Source organism: Antechinus flavipes, chromosome 4 (assembly GCF_016432865.1).
Source record: "Antechinus flavipes isolate AdamAnt ecotype Samford, QLD, Australia chromosome 4, AdamAnt_v2, whole genome shotgun sequence".
Taxonomy (NCBI): Eukaryota; Metazoa; Chordata; class Mammalia; order Dasyuromorphia; family Dasyuridae; genus Antechinus; species Antechinus flavipes.
Genome location: NC_067401.1, coordinates 15,799,382 through 15,820,964, shown reverse-complemented (window position 1 = coordinate 15,820,964; position 21,583 = coordinate 15,799,382). Strand labels below are relative to the sequence as shown.

At 48.8% G+C, this 21,583-nt stretch overlaps 1 protein-coding gene across 2 annotated transcripts in view; it reads right to left on the bottom strand.

Moving 5' to 3' along the window:
• Nucleotides 1–9,555: 9,555 nt before the first annotated feature.
• SH2B2 (SH2B adaptor protein 2) overlaps nucleotides 9,556–21,583 on the bottom strand; it is a 60,454-nt gene continuing 48,426 nt past the window's right edge. The window contains exons 5-9 of one of the 2 annotated variants that reach the window (XM_051991866.1): nucleotides 21,050–21,144; nucleotides 20,782–20,955; nucleotides 19,532–19,728; nucleotides 12,648–12,819; nucleotides 9,556–10,294 (exon numbers count right to left, since the gene is read on the bottom strand). In XM_051991866.1, the coding sequence (XP_051847826.1) occupies nucleotides 9,960–10,294; nucleotides 12,648–12,819; nucleotides 19,532–19,728; nucleotides 20,782–20,955; nucleotides 21,050–21,144 (973 nt within the window). In that variant the 3' untranslated portion in view covers nucleotides 9,556–9,959. The remainder of the gene's footprint in view (nucleotides 10,295–12,647; nucleotides 12,820–19,531; nucleotides 19,729–20,781; nucleotides 20,956–21,049; nucleotides 21,145–21,583) is intronic. The other variant, XM_051991867.1, reaches the window with a different exon arrangement.

Below are 21,583 nucleotides of genomic sequence, written 5' to 3'. Positions count from 1 at the left end.
GTACTCACTTTCCTGTATATCCTCCATATTTTGGGACAGAGACAAGATAGATTTCTAGACCTGGAGGCGTTGAAGGCCTTGATTTCAAATTTGAACTCATCTATTTTTACTAGCTCTGTGGCCCTGGACAAGTCATTTAACTTTGCCTCAGTTTCCTCATCTGTAAAATGAGAATGATAATAGTACCTACTTGCAGTGGTATTGTGAGAATCAAAAAGATGATGTTTGAAACAAATAATTACTTATTACCTGGCAGGGCACAAAGTAGACACTAGATAAATATTTATTCCTTTTGGCCCAACTATTCTCTGACCACTGAATATAAATATATTCATATTTATTCATTTCATAACTATAAATAAATAAAATAAACAACGTGTCCTTTTCCTAAAATGTCCCGACTTTTCTCCTTTGTAAACTGACTTTGTTATTGTTGTTGTTGTTGAACCTGTGATTTTCTTGGTATAAGAGTGATCCCTCAGGGAAACTCCCTTTCCCGAAGCAGATCGTACCTACTCTGAAGTTCTGTCTCTTCAAGTTTCCTGGGGATCCTGGGAGATTAAGTAAACTGGCCAAATTTACGCAGCCTATCCACATCAGGGGCTAGACCTGGATTTTCCTGACCCTAAGGCCAGCCCTCCCTCCAAACCCTCTCACTGCTTCTCATTTAATTCTTGCCCCTCTGTTAAAGCCCACCTTAAAGAGAACTTTCTGCAGGAAGCCCTCTTCCTACCCCTAATCCTCTTCCTGCAGAGGGTCTCACTTCCTCCGAGAACTCCCTGTTTTCCAACTCTCCGATGCACTTATATAATCAGGCATTGGATTATAGCTCTCTTTGTGGGTATATGCTCAAATGAGCCACCAAACTCATCTCTGTGGGGAGGGACTATCTTTTTTCTCAATTTCACACTTTCTCCAGTGTCTAACATAATGCTTTGTATACAGTAGGCACTTAATAAATGCCTGTGATAGTTTCTTTTTCCTGTCTTTTTTTTCTGTTTCTATTCACCCTAGGCGATGGACTTCTTCCAATAGAATATAAGCTTACTGAGAGCATGGGGTGTTTCCTTTTTATCCACCAGTGTGTTTTGCATGGTGCCTGGTATATATTAGGTACTTACTGTACTTGTATTTACTATCAGTATTTAGATCATTTAAATTTAAATACCTGATAAATACTTAAAAATCACTTTTTACAGTGGGTAGAGCACTGGCCCTGAAGTCAAGAGGACCTGAGTTCAAATGTGACCTCAGACACTTAAGACTCCTGGCTGTGTGACCCTGGGCAAGTCACTTAACCCCAATTGCCTCAGCAAAAAAAAAAAAAAAAAAAAAATCACTTTGTAAATATGATATGGAGGAAGCACAGATAGTTAACATTTTGGATGAAAAAGCTCTGGGGGGAACGTCTGGAGTGGACCGCAAGCTCCAAATGGGTCAGCCGTATGACATGGGGTCCAAAAGACCATATGGGACTTTAGACTATATGGAGAAGCGTGGGGTCCCAATCAAAGTGTCCTGAGCCCAGGGCTGGCAGCATCTGCGATACAGTGGTCATTAACTAATCGACAAGGACTTATTAAGCACCTACCACTTAATGACCCATCGCTAAACAAATGCCCTCCAGAGAGAGCTGTTTTCCAGCATCAGAGTATGCACGTTAATCAAAAGTAGCATGGAAAGGGTCACTTGTTGCACCCCAATGTGTGTGACGTCTAGAGCAGCTCCCCACGTGGCCTACCCCTAGTTCTGGTTTTGATAGAATGTTAAGCTTTCTGGGGTATTTTGTTGAGTGTAGTGATGGTAATGAAGTCTGAGGAATACAAGGGCTGGACAAAACCTCCATGATGTACGTGTGTGTGGCCGGGGTGGGGTGGGGGGGATGGTGGGGGTAATGGGAGGGTGGGGATAATGGGGGGGCTGCTTTCCACAAAATATCAAGAGGAAGGATCTTCCCTGGGGAACACTCCTTTCCATAGCACCAGAACCTTTCAGCAGAGCAGGGGTTGGTTTCTTTTGCTTTTGTCTTGCTCTGTGTCCCCAAGGCATCCCACAGTACTTGGCACACAGTAGGTTCTTAATAAATGTCGACTGGGGAGGCAAACCAAGTACAGCTGGTGGCGAGATTCCCCCTCCCCTCCCCCAATTTTGTCTGTTCTTCTCCAAGCATTCCAGACATGGGAGGGGTCCCCCGGATGTGTCAAAAGGATTTCAAAAATAACCTTGGGGCTGTTGAGCAAGCTAACGAAAACCTCACTTCCCTCCTCTGGTTGAGAAGTCCTTCAGGTTCCTCATTACCTGTTGTCCACAGGGACTGCAGAAAGCTCCCCCTCCCCTCAGTCCTTCTGAGACCCCTTCTCCCTTTCCTCCTCTCCTCACCCCCAAACTGTGTGGCCCTTTTTCTGGGTATTCTCTCACAAGCAAACTTTATGTAATATATATGATATATTGTTATATTTATATATAGTATATATATAATATATAAATAAATATATGTATGTATAATTATATATATATAAAGTATATATATTATATATACTTTAACCTGAAGTGATTGGTCCTGAATAAAACCACTTATTTTTTCTAAAGGATATCCTTTCCCATCCACCAAAGGTCGAGGAAGAAGAGTCCCGCTCCTGTTGTTTCCCATCTTCCCGCTGGCCAAGTTGGAGGACTGACCTCCATTCAGCTAGCTTTCATCAACCACCTCTCTTCTTTTTACATTGATAGAATGGAAGCTCATGGAAGGCAGGGACGTACCTGTGTGGCTTTGTGTCCCTCGCACTTAGCACAATTTCTGGCACTTGGTAGATAATGTAGAAATGTTCATTAAGGGATGACTAGGTTATGGTAGTCAGAGCACAGGTCCCGGAGTTAGAGACCTGAATTCAGATCCAACCCCAGACCTTTGACACTTAGTATCTGTGTGACCTTGTGTGACCACAAAAACCCCAACCCCCCCAAAGCCCAACAACACTAAAAGAGCTACTTGTTGAATGACTGATTAATTTAGAAGTCCAGGAAACCAGATTATTCCACTCTCTCCTCATTCATTCCTCCAATGGAGTGGAAAACCCAGGACTCCATTGTCCTTAAAGAACTTGCTACCCAGCTACTTTTCTCTCTCACACTTCCTAAATTTGAGGATCCTCCTTTCCAAAAACCTTTCGTTTCTGTGGGCTGGACATATCAATAATTACCATAGGATGTACTGGTATCATTATGAAACTAGCTTTGACCTTACAGATCCCCTAAAAAGCTCTCAAGAAACCCCAGTTTTCTTAGACCATATTTTGGAAACCGTTCTAGAGTATCCAACCTCTCCCTAGCTTTCCAGGCTTTCTGCCAACCTCCCTCCTCAGGATGGACTCCACCATTCTCTTGACCTTTCCCTCCCTCCATCCTGTTACTCTCCTACCCTTCCTCGTGACCCATTCAGTTACTCTGTTCCTGCCTGTCGAGCCTGGAAGAAATTTCCCTGACTGCTCACCACAAATTCACGTTATATAATTGCAGCTAGGTCCTCCCCGATGCATGGAAATCTGTTTCTCTTTGGTGGCCTCCCAGCCTCCCAAGCTCTTACTCCAAACATTTTGCTACTTCAACCCCCCTCCCCACTCATTTTCAGCTGATGACTGAGGTCCTGATTTTACCAAGACAAAGAGATCCTTCGTTGTAATGACTCGACCCGTCACCATTTTACCCTGATATTTTCCCCCAATGTCTCCCCATCTTCTCTTCTCAGAGGAAGGATTCTGCTTCCCAAGACTTCTCCCCACTCCCACCACTGCTTTTGACTTAATCTCTTCCATCTCTTCTTTGACCTTACTCCGTTTCCTCCTCCCTCCACCCGTTAAATGTTTCCAATAGGAAGTTCCAAAGGCATGTCCGACTCCACATGTGCAAACCAGAACTCGGTCTTCTTTCTCCCTAAATATATCCCCCTTCCATATTTCTTCCACATTTCTGTCAGAGGCACCACCTTCCTTCCAGTCATCCAGTCATGACCTCAGAGTCATTTTCAACTCCTCGGTCTCCAACCAAACATATGACAAGTCTCGTTAAAGCTACCTACACGATATCTCTTGCACATGATCCCTTCTCTCTCCTCACATGGCCAACATCCAGTTCCAGCTCTCGTCTTTTCTCGCCTAGACCAAAGTCTCCCGAGTGGTCTCCTCCGGGATCTCCCCAGTCTAATCCATTCTCCACACTCCTATCAAAGGCAGCACAGGGGGTAGTCATGAGTTCAAATCCTGCTTCGGAAACTTAACTTGCTATGTGGCTTTGAGCAAACACTGAGCATCTCTTACTCTCAGTTCCTCCATCTGTAAAATAGGAGAGTTGGACTCTAAGGTTCCTCCCAACTCTAAATTTATGATCCCTAAAAAAAATTCTTAAAACAATCTCTCTGTTGGAGTCATTCCCACCCTCAAGAAGTCTCAGTACCTCCTTAGGATCAAATACAAACTCCTCTGTTTAGTATTTGAAGAGCTTCACAATTTGGTACCTACCAACTTTCCAGGCTCATTACATCCAGGTCTTTAACTGCTCATCTATGATTGTTTCCAAGCTCCACATTCTGTTTTCTGTCTCTCAGGCCATCTCCCCATTGCCTGGAATTCACTCACTCTCTTCTCACCTTAGAAATTCTAGCTCCCTCCAGCGCTTACCTTGAATGCCATCTCCTACATCTTTCCTAATCGTCCCTCCCCGACCGCTAGTCCCTCCTGAAATGACTTCGTATTGATTTTCTTCGTACAAATCAATTTTACACACGAGTAGGCAAATCGCTTAACCTGTCCTTAGGTATTCCCATAGTCAAAGAGAAGATGCTCTATGTGATTGGTAGAGTTCCTCACCCAGGACTATCAAGATCAACGAAATCCCAGCTTTAGTCCCTAGCCCTTAAATTTGACATTTACCTAGAACATGTACATGTTATCTTTACTACTAGAACATAAACTCCCTGAAGGCAGGAAATTTCATTTTTGGTTTTCTGGCCCAGTATTTGGCGCAGAGTAGGTGCTTAATAAACTCCTGTTGATCGATTTTTGCTATCACTCCTCCAATGGGTGTTGTCTCTCTCGTTAGAACATAAGCTTCCCGAGGGCAGGGGATGTCTCCATTTTGTATTTGTAATCTCAGAGCTGAGCAGCACTGCCTAGCACATAGTAGGCTCCTAAAAATAATTGGCTAATCCTACAAGCCCTGACAGACTTTTCTCTCCCTTCTGCCCCCCTCAAGCTACCATTTCTTATTTTTCCCTTCTTTGTCAAGTATATAAACATTTCTGGCTGGAAATGGTACCAGGGCCACTTGTAAAACCAAATCCCCCAGCTTTCCCTCCCCTTCCCGACACCACTATTTTTATCATCTTAAATCATTCTCCCAGTCACCCAGGTTCAAAAATTCTGAGTCATCTTCATTTCCTTCCTCCCCCTCCCCCCTCCCCCCAGCCAATTAGTGTCCACCGCCTGTTAATTCCACCTACAAAGCATAATTCAATTCTCCTCCCCTCTCCGCTCCTCCTGCCTCCACTCTGGTTCAAGTGCCCATTACCTCTGACCTAAGACTGTTGCAATAGCTTCCTAATTGGTCTCCCTTCTTTCAGTCTTTTCCTCCCTGCAAGCCATTCTGAATTCCACTGTCAATTAATCTTTTCTAATTATAGCTCGGATCGCAACCCCTTCCGTCGCTTCCCATCGCTCCCCAAGAAATCGGAAACTTCTGAACCTGGTTTTAAAGACCCTCGTGAGCCGAGCCAGACTTCTGCTTATCCCTCACTATTCCCTGCGTCCCCACATTTGTCAAAATAATCTCCCCAAAGCCCAGGTTCGAGCAGCCGTCTCTCAAGCTCAGGGATCTTTGGTACTTCTTTGTTTCTCATCTCTGGAGAAACAGCAAAGTTCTCAGCGTCATCGTTAAAGCCTCCACAACGGGCGTTTGCAGATATCTTTCATGGTTTCCTTGAACGCAAGCTTTGTTTTAGAACCCAGATGGCCTCCTGGAAGTTCCTGAGTATTATGTTCTGGGTTCTCCCTCCATGACTTTGCCCTGGTTGTACCTCACACCTAGAACATACTCCCTTCCCACCATCTTAGAATCTTTAACTCTGGTCAAAGTCCATTTCTTCTGTGAAGCTTCTCTTGGGGCTTCCAGTTTTTACTTTTGCCTTCTCAAATCCTCTCTTATTTACTCATCTCAAATCCTTCCTGTTTTTTAGGTGAGTGTAATATCCCCAAGGACAGAACTTGTTTCTCTTTTGCGACCTCAGTGTCTTGCCTGTAAAATGGGCCTACTAACTGCTGGTTGATCCGAAGTCCATGTAATAATATGAGTGTGTCGGAGGCAGATTTGGCAAAGTGGTTAGACAGCTGGTTTCGGCTAGGAAAACCAGAGTTCAGATCTTGCTTCTGATAGAAACTGACTGAGCCAACCTGTGGCCCGGGTAATTTTCTCTATGACCAAAAGCTGTAAATCAGGAGCTCCTGTGTCTTAGTAGAGGTCATTTCCTCGCCTGGAAGTACACCAAACTACTGAGATCCCAGCTGCAGGCTGTATTACCAATTAAGGACGGAGACCATTTGCTGCCTCACAGCACAGTCCATCGGGGCCATGGCCAAACACAGAAAGGGGCAGACCAGTGGCTACTCTCCGTGTGGTCCTCGGATGCTGGGCAGGGAATGACTTTGACACAGGAGAAAAGCTGCTTGTCTTGGAGTCAGAATTGATGTGACTTCGAACTTGCCCCTTAGGTTTTTGAGCGGAGCACTTAGTAGGGATGTTAACGCCCCTACGACCTTCCTAACTCGCTTCCGTATGTCAGCTAGCATTAATGGGGATGTGCGTTCTGGAAGACAAAAATGGGCTCAAGGAGTCAAAGGTGAAAACTCTGGCCAGCATTTGCTGGGCCAGCTCTGGGGATTTAAGGCACATGTTGGGGTGGGGTGGGGAGCGATGACCTTTCCCAAGGCTCCATTCTCTCCAGACGTTGTGGGGGAGCTCATTCTAAAGGACTATTTCCAGGAGCTGACCTCCCTAGGGACACAGCCCCTCCACAGTCTTCACGGCTGCTGGAGGGGAGCAGCTGGCTCCAATCAAGCCCCTCCCCGCCCCACCCTTCTCTCTCCATCCAGAGGCAAAGTCTGGTTCAGCTCCTCCCTGTTCCCAGACCCTCTTCTCTTGGGGACTTTTCTCCAGAAGGCCTGCCCTGGCTTCCTGGGGACACAAATGGAGCTTGGGAACACACACAGTGACTTGCCTCAGAGCAGCCACCCAACCCACAAGTTGACTCCCTTGTCATGGGTGCCCACGGCAGTGGAAGGAGCTCAGGGGAGTCAGAGGACCCGGCTTCAAATATCAGCTCTGCTGCTTCTGGCTGCACGTCACTTACCTGTCTGCGTCTCAGCTTCCTCTTCCTCGAGGGGGCTTCAATTGGACACCTGGGAGTCCCTGGTTTCTGATCTTCACCTACTTCTACCTGATGTTATATCCCCTACCTGAATTAAGACACCCAGAGGCCTCTGGGAGCCACAGCTGGTTTCTACTCTGTTTTCCCCATTCTCTACTCAAGCCGCTCTTTGTAACTTCTCCCTCCAAGAGGGCACTGAATTTTGGGAAGGAAACCTCCCCGGACTTCAGCAAACAAAATAAATCCAAGCCCCCAAATCATCCTTCTGCCTTTCTTGTCTGAGATCGCTCCTCCAAAGCAAGCTGGGCCTCCACCGAGAGTGAGCAAGAACGAGGACTCCTCGTAAGGAGGCAGGAAGGCCTCGATGAGGAGGCTCAGCAGCAGAGGTTGAAAAGGAAGAGGGGGGCAAGTAGGGGAGCAGCTGGGAGAGCTACCCCTAAGACCATTCTTCTTCCCTGCCTGTTGCTCAGGGGCTTCTAACTCAGGGTCTGTGGAGAAATTTCAGAGGAAATTGGGTGGAAAATAATGCGATAATGACCTTTGCAAATGTATTATTTCCTTCAGTTATGGATGTAGCAACAAGTAGTCATTCTGAGAAAAGTTCCTAGATTTAACCGGACCATCAAAGGGGTCTAGAACACAAAGGGCTAATAAACACTGTGCTAGATGGACAGAGGGAACCTCCAAGGGGGTAGAACGAATCCCCGGTTTCCTTCAGAATCCTGCTCAGGTGCCGCCTTCTACAGGAAGCCTTTCTTGATCTCTTCCCAACTCCCCCACCCACAATCTTGTTTTAATTTCATATACTTATACATGTTCCTATTCTTTCTCTCCTCTCCTGTTCTTACAATCTAAGCTCCTTGAGGTCAGACCTAGTTCCATTTTGTCCTTGCGTGTCTAGTTCAGTGCTTAATAAATGCTCGTGGATCGAGGGATGTCCCGCAATCCGTGTTCTGGCTCCTCAACCACACTCAGGGCTGGGAATCGCTCTCATCTCTTTCGGGCCCACCTTCTTCACCCTCTGCCTGCCTCTCCCTCCATCTGGTCCAGAGGAGCTATCACAATACTGCCTTCATAGTCACTTAATTAGCCACTCAAAAATAATCAATGGGGACATAGGCCGTGAAGTTACTAAGAACCCAGGAGGTCTCGGAATTCATCCCCAGCCTCGGTCATGTTATGGCGAAGGAAGCCGACCCCCAGACAGATCAGGGCACCTTTCTCAGGACAGGCTCAGAGTTCAAGTCTCTGGGAGCTTTGGGAGCCCCCCAGAACCCCTCGCATGGGGTTAGACCATTCAGACCATATTTGTTGACTGAATAATTGATCACTGCCACTTGGTAGGGCAGCTTCACCTTGGCCATGTGGGTGTGTTTGGGAAAGGGAGCTCAAAGGCTCACCCATTTCTACTGGATTTGGGCTCAACTGGGTTGAGAACTGCAGGAATCCCAGCTCCCCCAAAAGGCTGCATTAGAAAGGGCCCTCAGGAGGCTAATGGGAGAGACCAGGTGAGAATTTGAGTTGGATGGGCCCAAGGGTCACTGGTCCTCCCAACTGGTCACTGGCCATGAAGATGATCAAATAGTTTGCCCAAAGTCACATGACCTCTAAACGATCATACAAGGAATCTTTTGGCTCCAAATCTCAAGGATTTGGGGGAATCAGAAAGGCCCTGGTTTGAAATCTGCTTCGGAGCTTTCTGATGATCGAGCCTGGGCAGATCACGTAGCTCTCCCTGCCTCAGATCCCCAAGAAAGAAGGGAGGGGCTCCAGGGCCTCCAAGGACCCTTTCCACCCCACACCTGTGATGGTCTGTTACCTTTTATATTTCTCCTCAGCCGACCTGCAGGGTCCTGCTCTCCCACCCGTGCACCTCTAGCTCCTAGCGTGATGCTGACAAACGCCCAGCACCTGTCCTGGCCTCCTCCTCCAGATCAGAAATCGGGGGCCCAGAAAGCAGGACATGGGGCTAGCAAGTGGCAAGGGTGCCTGGAAGGGACCAGCCCCATCTACCGGTCTCAGGCTCTTCTCCTTGCTCAGACACCAGGGGCTGGAGCCACAGGAAATGGGGGAGTACTGGGGTGAGGGGAAAGAAGAATAGAAGACGGGGAGAGCAAAGAAGGAGGCCCGGAGCTCGGGAGTTGCTGCAGTCCCTAAAACAGGCTCTTTAATCACATCCATATCTTCACTGAAGAGCTTCTGATAGAGCACTCGATCTCATGACCCATGGGCCGCTCCATGGGGGGAGGAGGGAAGGGAGGAAGGAGGAGTGGGAAAGGGACATCGGATCCTGGCCACGCGGCAGTGGCCCGTGCCCCCTCCCCCCAGAATGGGTCAGGGGGCGAGTTTCCAGAGCAGTGACCCAAGGAGGTGTGACCAAGACAGAGAGAAAAATGGGAGAGGGAAGGGGAAGAAAGGGGAGAGGACCTGGCCAGCTCCGAAACTCAGAGGACTCCTCCGGAACCGTGTCGGGTCAAACAGTCCCCGCCCCCATGAGAGAAGGGGGTTCCTTGCCCAGAAGCCCTGGGGACTCTGCTTCCTGGGCTTAGTAGAAAGAGTACTGGTTCTCTACTGCCCGGGTCCTGTTGCGGGCGCCTTCACTGTCATGATAGTCCTCGGACCCGGGGCCGGGAGGCTCCAGGAGGCGCTCGGCACTGTTGCTGCGGCTTCGGGCGCTCAGCGTGCCCTCGGTGCGATGGTACTGCGGGTGCGGGACGGTGCCCGAGGAGGAGGAGGCCGAGGAGGAAGAGGCGCCTCCGCCCTCTGAGGGGGAAGCCGGCTGGAAGGGCCCGGGGCCGAAGCTGGAGAAGTAATGCTGGGTGGGGGGCTCGCTCCAGCAGCTGGGAGGCGGGGGGGCCGTGCCGGGAGCCGGGCCAGGGTCTGACAAAGCAAACACAGAGCGTGTCAGTGGGCACGGGACGAGACCACCGGAGCCCTTCATTCCCCATCCCTCCCCTTAAGCCCCGCTCTGGCCCAGTGGTCCCCTCCTTGTCTGCTGGGGCTACCAGCTACACTCACACCCCACTATCCCTTTGCCCAAATGTTTCCCCAACTCAGTTGGCTAGTTCCTCTTTATTCATCCTTTGTTCTCAAAGACATCAGGGAGGTCGGGCTCTGAATCAGACCGAGGGAGGGCTGGGCAAGGTCTCCAGCCTCAATTTCCCTCCAGAGCCATCTGGGCCCAGGGGCCAGAGAGAGCAGGATACCTGGAGATGTCCCTGGGTGCCTTTCGAGGCTATTTCTTTCATGAAGCCTTCTTCAATTACCCCAGCCATCTGGATTCTCTAGTAACTACCCAGTAAGCATCTATTAAGCACCTACTATTAGACAACAAATACAAAAACAAAACTCTCCTTGCTCTCATGGAGCCGACATTCTACAAGTCTGGGACCCGGCATTCACAAACGGAGTTGGGAGGGAGGTAGCCCTTGAGATGCTCTTGAAAGGGAGCCAGGGATCAGTCCCATTCCCATAATGGGTACTGGGCTTGGAGTTCGAATCCTGCCTCCTACCCGTGTGATCAAATGACGTCACTTCTCTGTAAAATGTAAAATCTGCAAATCTGCAAAATGAGAGGCCTCTACGGCCCTTACGTCTCTAGCTCTGGGGTCGGGTCTTTTTGTCGGCTTTTTTGGGGGGGTTGGGTTGGGTTTTGCTTCTTACCCGGCTCCACGGAGGCCTTTAAGTCCCCAAGCCAAGGGGAGGCACTGAGGAGCTAGAGTCCAGGCTCACCCTCCTGGCTCGAAAGTCAATTATAGGTCAACAGTCCTGATAACGGGGCCACACGCTGATCCACAGCCCGTCTTCCTCCCAGCAACCCCGGGGAGTGGCAACGAGGTGAGCCATTTTCCAATGAAGAAGGGCGGGTTCAAGGTTAAGCGGCTCCCCCAGGACCACACAGCTTTAGACTGGAAACCAGAAGTCTTCCAAGTGGCCGTGACAAGATGCTGTTGGGGCTCCTACTTGCCTCAGTCTGAACCCCCCGGAAGCCCCGGGGATGGAGAGGGGAGGCTGGAGATCCTAAGGCAGCCCAGCGTCACTCAAAAGCGGTTCCCTCGGCCCTGGGCATGGCCAGGACGTGCTTCTGCCAAGCCAGGTTACCCTATTTCTCTCTCTAAGTTTCTTCCAAAGGAATTCACTTTGTATTATATTGAGATATATTTATATTATATAGAGATATATATTCTTTTTCTACATTGATGCATCTATATTATAATGTAATATAAATAGTAAAATTCAATAAAGAAACAAAACTAACTTCATGAGCCCAAGGTGGGGGAGCCACGACTAGATAATGAATTGTCTGAAACAGATCCGGGGGTCTGGGTGGATCCTAAGCTCAGCAGAATCTTAAGGCTGCCTCAGAATCCAGATTAAGGAAACTGCCCTAGCCAGGCGATGTCTGTAATAGACAGTGCCGGGCTCTGGGCCTCCATTTCAGGACCACCTGGTGTCCTCAAAGTCTTAAAGCTTAAAACTGCACTAAGGTTGTGTGCTGATTGGCTGGTAGCACCTGGAGGGAAGCGATCAAGGCCATGAAGGGCCCCGAGTGTGGAACTGCGGAGGCTCGGTTGGAGGAACTCGGGATACTGAGGCTGGAGAACGCCCAGGGGAGAGGGGAGAGCCGCCGCCTCCACAGATCTCGGAAAAAGGATTCAAGTTTTTTCCCAAGCCTTTTCCCTTTTGTTCCGATTCTTCTTTCCCAATCTGGCTAATGTGGAAATATGTTTAATATTATTGGACACGGCTAACCCAGATCAGGTCTCTCCCCGCCCCGGCCGGCTCCCGGAGGCCCGGGTCCCTCTGTTTCAGTCTGACACCGTGTGAACCTGGCAGAGGCGCTTCCTAAACCTCCACGGACCAGCTGAAGGGGGTCCTTTCAGCCTTGGGGTTCCCTGTTTACTTGGCTGGGGGCAGGGAATGGGATCTAAGCCCCCACCAAGATTGTGGATTGGGAAAGGCTTTGGATAGAAAGTGCTGGGCAGGGCTGGCGCTTGCCATTGCCGGAGAGAATACACGAGGTTCCCACAGTTCCCACCCCAAGCCATATACACCTATGTTCCCTGGTCCCCACCCCCCCAACCTCACCCAGGGGGAGGAAAGCAACTGAGGCAGACCCAGCCACTCCTTCTGATGGGCAGAATTCTGGCAGGAGAGGAGCCAGGCCCTCCCAGCAGCCCAGGCTACAGGGAGAGAGGCTTAAAACAAGGGGGCGGGGGGAGGTGCCTCTTACCAGGTAACGGGGCCTGGGCCAGCACGTAGCTGCGGAGGGTTATGTCGGCAGCTCCTCCAGACTCCAGGGGGATGGGGTGGGTGTGGAAGTGCCTCAGCATCTCAAAGATGGACTGGAACCAGAGGTGCTGCACGTGGCACTGGCCATTCTCATTCAGGGACAGGCGCAGGTGCTGTGGGAGAAGACCAGGGTCAGTGAGGAGGGAGTGGCGGGAAGGGAGCAAGAGAAGGAGGGAGAAAGGAAGGAAGGAAAGAAGGGAGGAAGGAAGGAAAGAAAGAAGGAAGGAAAAGGAGAAAGGAAGCAAGAAAGGAAGGAAAAAAGGAAAGAAGGAAGGAAGGAAGGAAAGATGGGAGGGAGGAAGGAAGGAAAAGGAGGAAGGAAGCAAGGAAAAAAGGAAAGAAGGAAAGAAGGTAAAAAGAAGGAAGACAGGAAGGAAGGAAGACAGGAAGGAAGGAAGGTAAGGAGGGAAGAAAGGAAGGAAGGGAGGGAAGGAAGGAATGAAGTCAAAGGAGGAAGGAAGGAAGCGGGGAAGAAGGAGGGAGGGAAGAATGGAAGGAAGGAGGGAAGGAAGGAATGAAGGAGGGAGGAGGGGAAGGAAGAAGTGAGAGAAGGAAGGAAGGAAGGAAAGCTAGGGAAGAGGAAGGAAAGAAGGCAGTGTGGTGTAATAGTAAGAGCCCTGACTCTGAAGAAGAGATTTTGGATTCAAATCCTGCCTCAGGCTACCTATCTATATGACCTTGAGCAAGTTATTTAATTTTGGTTGCCTCATCTACAAAATGGGCACAAGTGGGGTTAGACTAGATGGTCTCTGAGTCCCTTCAGCTCTAGATATTTGATCCCAAAGCAAGTTGGGAAGCGTATCAGTCTCACTTGAAGACCAAGGTCTCTGCCATCATGGCTGCCCCTCCTCAATCTGTCTCTGCACTGAGTTGGAAAGAGACGCTGTAGTATCTGCCCTGAGATCCCTAGTCCGAGGGGGAATCACAATCCCCTTGAAGACCAGGAAAAAATAAAAGCACATAAGCGTAAATGACATAAGGACCCTTGGCCGAGAAGAGACCATGTGCCGGTTCCCACGCTGTCAGAGACGACGAATGGAACGCAGCGTGGAGCCAGAGATCAATCACTTTGAGACTTTGAAGAAGGCTGACCCTATCGTGCCTCACTTTCCTTCTCTGTAAAATGAGGAAGTTGGACAAGGTGTCTGTCTCCTGGGTCTCCTTCGGTTTCATCCATGATCCTTTAGTCCAATAATAGTTATGAGGTCAAGGAAAGTTTTCTGGGAAAAATGAATCTTGAGCAAGTTAGTCTGGAGTGAAGGTGAGTGAGGGAAAGGGAAATAGGCAGCTGTGGATGGATGAGGAGGGAGAGTGAGGAGGGAGTGGGCTGGTTTCTGTGCCGTGGAAAGGTCAGCTTGGCAGGAATATTTGAAAAGCAAGAGGAGCCCTACCAGCCTTTCTCTGGGCTCTCCAGCCGGGCAGGCCACGCCGTCCCCATGGCCTGCTCAGGAAGAGTGCGGTTTTCTTGTGTTTTCAGTTTTTAATTTTCTCTCGTCTCTTCCGGGTGGAAGCTGAAGAAAGGTCAGCTGGCCCTTGGATCGGCCCCAATTTGGACAATGGGACAATGCTGGCCTGGCTTGGGTCCCGAAGTCCTGAGCTCTCTTTGGGGTTCCCACTGGAGGCCATCTTCCTATGATTCTTTAAGGACTTTCCCCCTTCACCCAAGCCCTTAGCTCTCCCCTAGAACTCCACCCTGCCCGCCCCAAACGTCCGGGCCGGTGGCAGCCCCCACGCAGCGAGAAAACAAATTGCCCCATTTCCGCCTGGGAATTCATTAATCACCTGGTTATCAGAGAGCTGGCTTTTAAGTTGGCTGGCAAGAGTGCGCTGGATTCCAAGAGAAGGGCCCCTGAGGGAAAGGCATTAACTCCGAGATGATCTTTAAGATGTTCAGACATCGCCCAGGCTGCCAAGAGCGCGGTGCCGTGCACGGCGAAGGGAGGAGGTGCCCCAGCCGAGCACCGGAGCTCTTCCGAGGAGAGAGAGCTCAAGGGCAGGGCCCAGATTGCAGCCCGCAGGGAGGGCAGTGGACGAAGCAGCCACCCGCTCCTTCCCATGCGGACGGGAGGCCGCCATCTGGGCTGCCCAGGGGAACGCCTGTGTCCTTATTGCGGCCAACTAGGACAAGATGACTTCTCAGGGCCAGATCAATGACTATGAACGCTCAATTAGCCCTGATTGGGGGCGGGGGGGAGAAACTACTACTGATAATACAAAAAAAGCCCAAGTTATTCTGACAGGCCTGAGAGAGGAACCGCAGCAGGTTTCATCTTCTGTCTGTGGCCCAGTGAGGAAGAATGGTGGAGTTCAGCAAAAGCAAGTCACCTACCAAGTGACTGATTATTTGGCCACAGTGATCCAGGGAACAGTTTGTAAAAATACAGATCAGACAATTCTGATGGACGTGGCCGTCTCCAGCAATGAGATGGACCAAATCAGTTCCAACAGAGCAGGAATGAACTGAACCAGCTACGCCCAGCGAAAGAACTCTGGGAGATGACTAGGAACCATTACATAGAATTCTCATTCCCTCTATTTTTGTCCGCCTGCATTTTTGATTTCCTTCACAGGCTAATGGTACACTATTTCAAAGTCCAGCTCTTTTTATACAGCAAAATAACTGTTTGGCCGTGTATAATTATTTTGTATTTAACTTATACTTTAACATATTTAACATGTATGGGACTCCCTGCCATCTGGGGGAGGGAGTGGGGGGAAGGAGGGAAAAAGTTGGAACAGAAGGTTTTGCAACTGTCAATGCTGAAAAATTACCCATGCATACATTTTGTAAATAAAAAGCTATAATAAAAAAAAAAAGGAAGAAGAACCTTCTTGAAAAAAAAGTACGATCAGAACTCCTCGGACTAAGCGCTAAAAGGGACCTCAGGGGGCACTGAGTCCAACCCCTTTATTCTACAGATATGCAAACTGAGGTCCAACGAGGGGAAGTGGCTTACGCAGTGTTATCCAGACAACAGCAGAGTCAAAATTTGAGTTCAAATCCATCATTTTCCCCCCATTACACACAGTGTATGTGTATATAGTGATAGTGGCAGAAATGGCAAGAGATGGGAAGAATTAATGTTTCTTTTTAAGTACTACAAATATTCATTTAACTCTCAGGATTCTAAATGTAAAATCTTTGGCCAACAAAAACAACAGGGATCATTTATATAGCACCTACTATGTGCCAGTCCCTATAGTAAGTGTTTTATGATACAGCATCTCCTTTGATCCTCATAGAAATCAAATTAATAGACCCTGGGAGAAACTGAGGCACATCTATGCTTTATGATATAGTATCAACTTTGATCCTCATAGCAATCAAATTAATACATCCTGGGAGAAACTGAGGCACAGCTATGCTTTATGACATAGCATCAACTTTGATCCTTACAGCAATCAAATTAATATACCATGGGAGAAACTGAGGCACAGCTATGCTTTATGATATAGCATCAACTTTGATCCTCACAGCAATCAAATTAATATACCGTGGGAGAAACTGAGGCACATCTATGCTTTATGATATAGCATCAACTTTAATCCTCACAGCAATCAAATTAATACACCTTGGGAGAAACTGAGGCACATCTATGCTTTATGATATAGCATCAACTTTGATCCTCACAGCAATCAAATTAATGCACCTTGGGAGAAACTGAGGCACGTCTATGCTGACATTCTTACTAGGAAGGAAAGCAAAAATCAACCAAATTTCTGCTAAATGAAAGAAGAAACTGAGATTCTCCAAAAGGAGGTGAAAAAAAGAGTTAGTCAAGTTAACTTCCTGGTAAGCCTTAGGACAACAGACTTGTGGAATCATGCAATGCTTGGTCACTGCACTCCAGAAGGGTCATGGTGAGCACAGCATGGTGGAGTGAAGGGGCTCAGATTTGGAATCAGGTAACAGTAACACCACCAGCAGCAACAGTAATACCATCAGCAGCAACAGTAACAACACCAGCAGCAATAGTAACAACATCAGCAGCAACAGTAACAACACCAGCAGCAACAGTAATACCATCAGCAGCAACAGTAACAACACCAGCAGCAACAGTAACAACATCAGCAGCAACAGTAACAACACCAGCAGCAACAGTAACAACACCAGCAGCAACAGTAACACCATCAGCAGCAACAGTAACAACAGCAGCAGCAACAGTAACACCACCAGCAACAATGATGAAGAATTGGCATTTACATAGTACTTCAAAGGTTCCAAAGCCTGCCTGGGGAGGGAGGTGCTATTCTTTCCATTTTATAGATGAGGAACCTGAGGTAAAAGGCAATCAAATGACTTGCCCAGGTTCACACAGCTGTCAGCATCTGAGAGAGGGTTTGAATTCCTTCCTGACTCCTCCTCCAGTCCTCTTCCACACCACCTAGGAGAGTGAAATTCTAGCTCTAGCACTCAGCAACTGTGTGAACTTTGGGCAGGTTTAGGTCTCAGTTTCTTCATCTGTAAAAGGAGAGAGTTAGACTAGAGAGCGGCTAAGATCTCCTCGGCTCTAAAGCCGTGGTTGTAAGGGGGGTGCCGTGATGACATCTGAAGCTTATGAGCTAACTCTCATTGAAGATGTTGAAATAAGGGAGTTCTAGGAAGAATTCAAGATTTTTCAAACCAAGTCAAGCTAGAAAGCAGGTGCAAAGGTGGGCACGGGGAGGGCCGCTTCCCCCAAATGTCAGAAATATTATTCACAATTAAGCATATTAAAGAGGCCAAAAGCTCGCTGATTTTTCAAAAGATTCACAGCTGTATATTGTGGGATCAGGTCAGTGGTGCAGTGGATAGTGCGCCAGGCATATGTTTACAATAACTCCAAACCGACCTAATGGATGGATGACTGAAAAATAGGAACTGGATAAAGACACTGACTGATTCTTCTTCTTTACCGAAACTAAACTCATGTAAAACAGTCACCACAATGGTAAGATTAAGAGGTCCCAGAAACTGCCTTAGACAAAGTTTGATATTCCTCTAATTTGAGTGTCGTGGCCATCGAGGGAAACATTGGTGTAGACATCTAGCTTATCTGGTGCCAGATGGGAAGGGAAAAAAGGATGTAATGGACAAAAGACCAGCCTTAGAACCGAGATGACTTGGGCTCAAGTCCTGGCTGTATGAACCTGGGCTTACTTAACTTTTACATTTTCCTCAACTATAAATGGGCTTAACTAATAACGGCAGCCACTGAGCAAATAATTAGAAACCGAGGGGATGCCCATCAATTGGGGAATGGTCGAATAAGCTGTGGTATATGAAGATAATGAGATCCTGTTGTGCTCTAAGAAATGATGAGCAGGTGGATTTCTGAAAAAACCTGGAGAGACTTACATGAACTGATGCTGAGTGAAGTGAGCAGCACAAGGAGAACTCTACACAGTAACAGCAACGTTGTGCAATAATTGACTATGATGGACTTATCCTTTATCAGCGATACAACGATCCAAGGCAATTCCAAGGGACTTGTAATGGAAAATACCATCCACATCCAGAGAGAACTAGGGAGTCTGAATCAGATCAGAGCATACTATTTTCACTTCCCCCCCTTTCTCTTGGTTTTTCCCGTTTGTTACGAGTCTTCTTTCACAAAATAAATAATGCGGAAATATATTGTACATATAGAACTTCTACTGGATTGCTCGCTGTCTTGGGGAGGAAGGGAAAAAATTAGAACTCAGGATCTTATAAAAGGGAATGCTGAAAACTAACTTTACATGTAGTTGGAGGAAAATTAAAACACTATTAAGGGGAAGAAACACATTTTCCTATTATCTATATCTATCTATCTATCTAATCTATCATTTATCCATCCATCTATCTATCTGTCTGTCTGTCTAGTCTATCTATCTAATCTATCATTTATCCATCCATCTATCTATCTATCCATCTATCTATCTGTCTGTCTGTCTGCCTGCCTGTCTGTCTAGTCTATCTAATCAATCATTTATCCTTCCATCCATCTATCCATCTATGTCTATCTAATCTATTATTTATCCATACATTTATCCACCTAGTTTATCTAGCCATTTATCTATCTTTCTGTAATCTTTCCATCCATCCATTCATCCATCTGTCTATTCTATCTATCTATCTAGTCTGTCTGTCTGTCTACACACACACACACACACACACACACACACATATATATACATATATAAATAGCACTGTCCTTCCAAGGTTATTGTGAGGATGAAATGAGATACTATTTGTAAAGTGCTCAGCACAGTTTCTGGCACATCTGTACTTCATTGTAGCTAAAAGCAACTTGAGAGTGGGAGGCAGGAGAATACCTGAAGTACATTTTGCAACAAGATCAAGGGAACTTTTGAACTCATGATACATTCTTCCTTGGCTCCCAGTGGATTTTATTCATGGAACAGTTTTTAGATGGAGAGAGAAAAAGATTCCCTAATTACACTGTTCAATTCAGCTGTGTCTGACTCACTGTGACTCTATCTTAGGTTTTCTTGACAGAGATGCTCAAGTGATTTACCATTTATTTCTCCAGCTCATTTTACAGATGAGGAAACTGAGGCAGAGAGGATTAAATGACTTGCCAGGATTCTATAAATAGGGATGGCCTGAGGCAGGATTTGAACCCATGTTCTACCTACTACACCACCCGGCCGCCTATGAATGTGGAGAGAGCTTGATTTGAAGCTTTTAGGAAGGAGAGGTGCTAGTTCCATGTTCAGAGTCATCCGATTCCAAGTCTCCTCCCAGGCAGGGAGGCCCCCAGGCCCCTTTTTGTTCTAGGGCTCTTTCCCTCACTACACCCCTACCCCCGACCATCCAACCCACGGCCCATCCACACTTGCCTTGGCCTTGCCCTGGAAGTTGAAGGTCAGCACGTACTCGCCTGGCCGAGTTTCGCTCTGGCGGATGACAAATAGGCCGTGGTTCCGGGCTCCTCCTGCCAGCACCAGCTGGGCCGCCTTGATCCTGGACAGAGTCCCATGGAACCAGGGATAGTCCGAAAGGACTATCTCCACATCCACCTGGCTGCACTCCTCCCCTAGGGAGAGAGATACGGGGCCGTGAGTCGGGGGTGAGCCTGATGGACAGCCCCCCTCATCGGGCTCCTGAGGAAGAGCTCCGGCATGGCTGCTCCAGATGGGATGAGGACACAGACATGGAATGAGTGTGGACAAGGAAGTCAGTGGGTAGAGAGAGGGGAACTCGACAGCCCTCAGGGGATTCAAGGTGATGGAGTGTCCTAAAAATCCTGGATGTGAGGGCCAAAATGGTGCAAGGATGGGGCGCAGCAAAGAGAGGGGATGGCCTTAATGTGAAGGTGACCTGGGTTCAAGTGCTCCCGGATGCGAGACCCTCAGACCCTGGGTGATCTGGGAAACTCTAGGCTGCAGAGCAGGTACTGACCTGCATCAGAGAGCTCCCTGCAGCCACGAAGCCCTAGTTCTGTGATAAAAACTGTGGGGGACCAGCTACTGAAACGTAGTGATTGGGGGGGAGGGTGTGGAAAGGCAGGAGGGGCCCTGGAGGCCAGGTCCCCATAACTTGGCCTTGAGCCACTGAAGATGGCTGGGGAGGGCAGGGGAATGACATTCGGAAAGAGTAACTGCCAGGGGCCCGAGAGTCATAGGCCAGGAGGCACTGCGCCACAGCAGAGGGACATGGGCTCTGTGTGACCCTGGTCTCGTCACTGCATTCTCTGAGGTCTGTGGAAACCCACGGGGTCTGTGGGCAGATTTGAGGGCATTCCTGTACTCGTAGGGAAAAAAGGGCCGAAACTGAGCATTTCCCCCATTGTGACCGTAGGGCTTCACGGAGGGCTCCATGGCATTCGCTGGACCAGCAAAGGGCCCGTGGCACCAAAGCGGGCAAGAGACCCTGCGGTGAATAAGGATCTGGGGGGTCGAGCGGATGTGACACTGGACAAGCCAAAGCAACGACCTCCCCGGGAGCTGCCCATGCAGATGGAAGCAGAGATCCGGGAGACTCAAAAAGGGGCCTCTACCCAGGGAGATGGGGCCGCAGAGACCGCCACGGACTTGGAGAGCAAAAGGAGAAGCCGTTAACCGTTACTCCCAGGAAGGGGAGCAGGTACCTGCTTGGCTGGTGCTGGCGGGAGACTCCAGGGTCTGAAGGAAGTTCTCGAGGGGGACGTGGGTCAGGTGCTCGCCCGTGGAGTCCCTGGCCCTGCCATGAGGGGCTGTGACCACGGCACCCAGCGAGGATTCTGGGGCTCCGGAGCACCTCTCCGGGACCCGCGGACCATCTGCTAACGGGAAGACAGATTGGCGGGTGAGCTCGGGATCCCGCGTGGAGCCGGCCCCCTCCTCAGCGGCCCAGCGAGGGGCTGCCCTTTCACGTACCGTCGGTGAGGAATTCACAGCTGCAAGAAGACACCCGGCCCGGGAGGCAGCCTCCCTGCGCACAGGACGAGAGCTCGATGTCGTCTCCGCTGTCTCTGCAGAGGAAGGACGGACGTTCTAGACTCACGTTCCTCCCCTATCTCCCCCCATAGCGCACACACGAGACCGCCAAACACTGTGCTCTCTGCTTTAGCAGCGGGAACAGGACACAGACTTCCGCCATCATTCCCGCCACCCCATCTTTGCTCAAGCCATCCCTCCCACGTGGAATTCTCTCTCCAATCATGTTGTTGTTCAGTAGTTGGCAGTCCTGTGGGACGCTTAATGATCCCATTTGGGGTTTTCTCAGCAAAGATACTGAAATGCTGCCATTTCCTTCTGCAACCCATTTTACAAACGAGGAAACTGAGGCAAACAGAGTTAGGTGACTTGCCCCGTGCAACACAATAAGCATCCGAGGCTGAACTCAGGAAGATGAGTCTGCATTTTATCTACTGCAGCGCCCCCCAGCTGCCCACTTTCCAGTCACAGAAT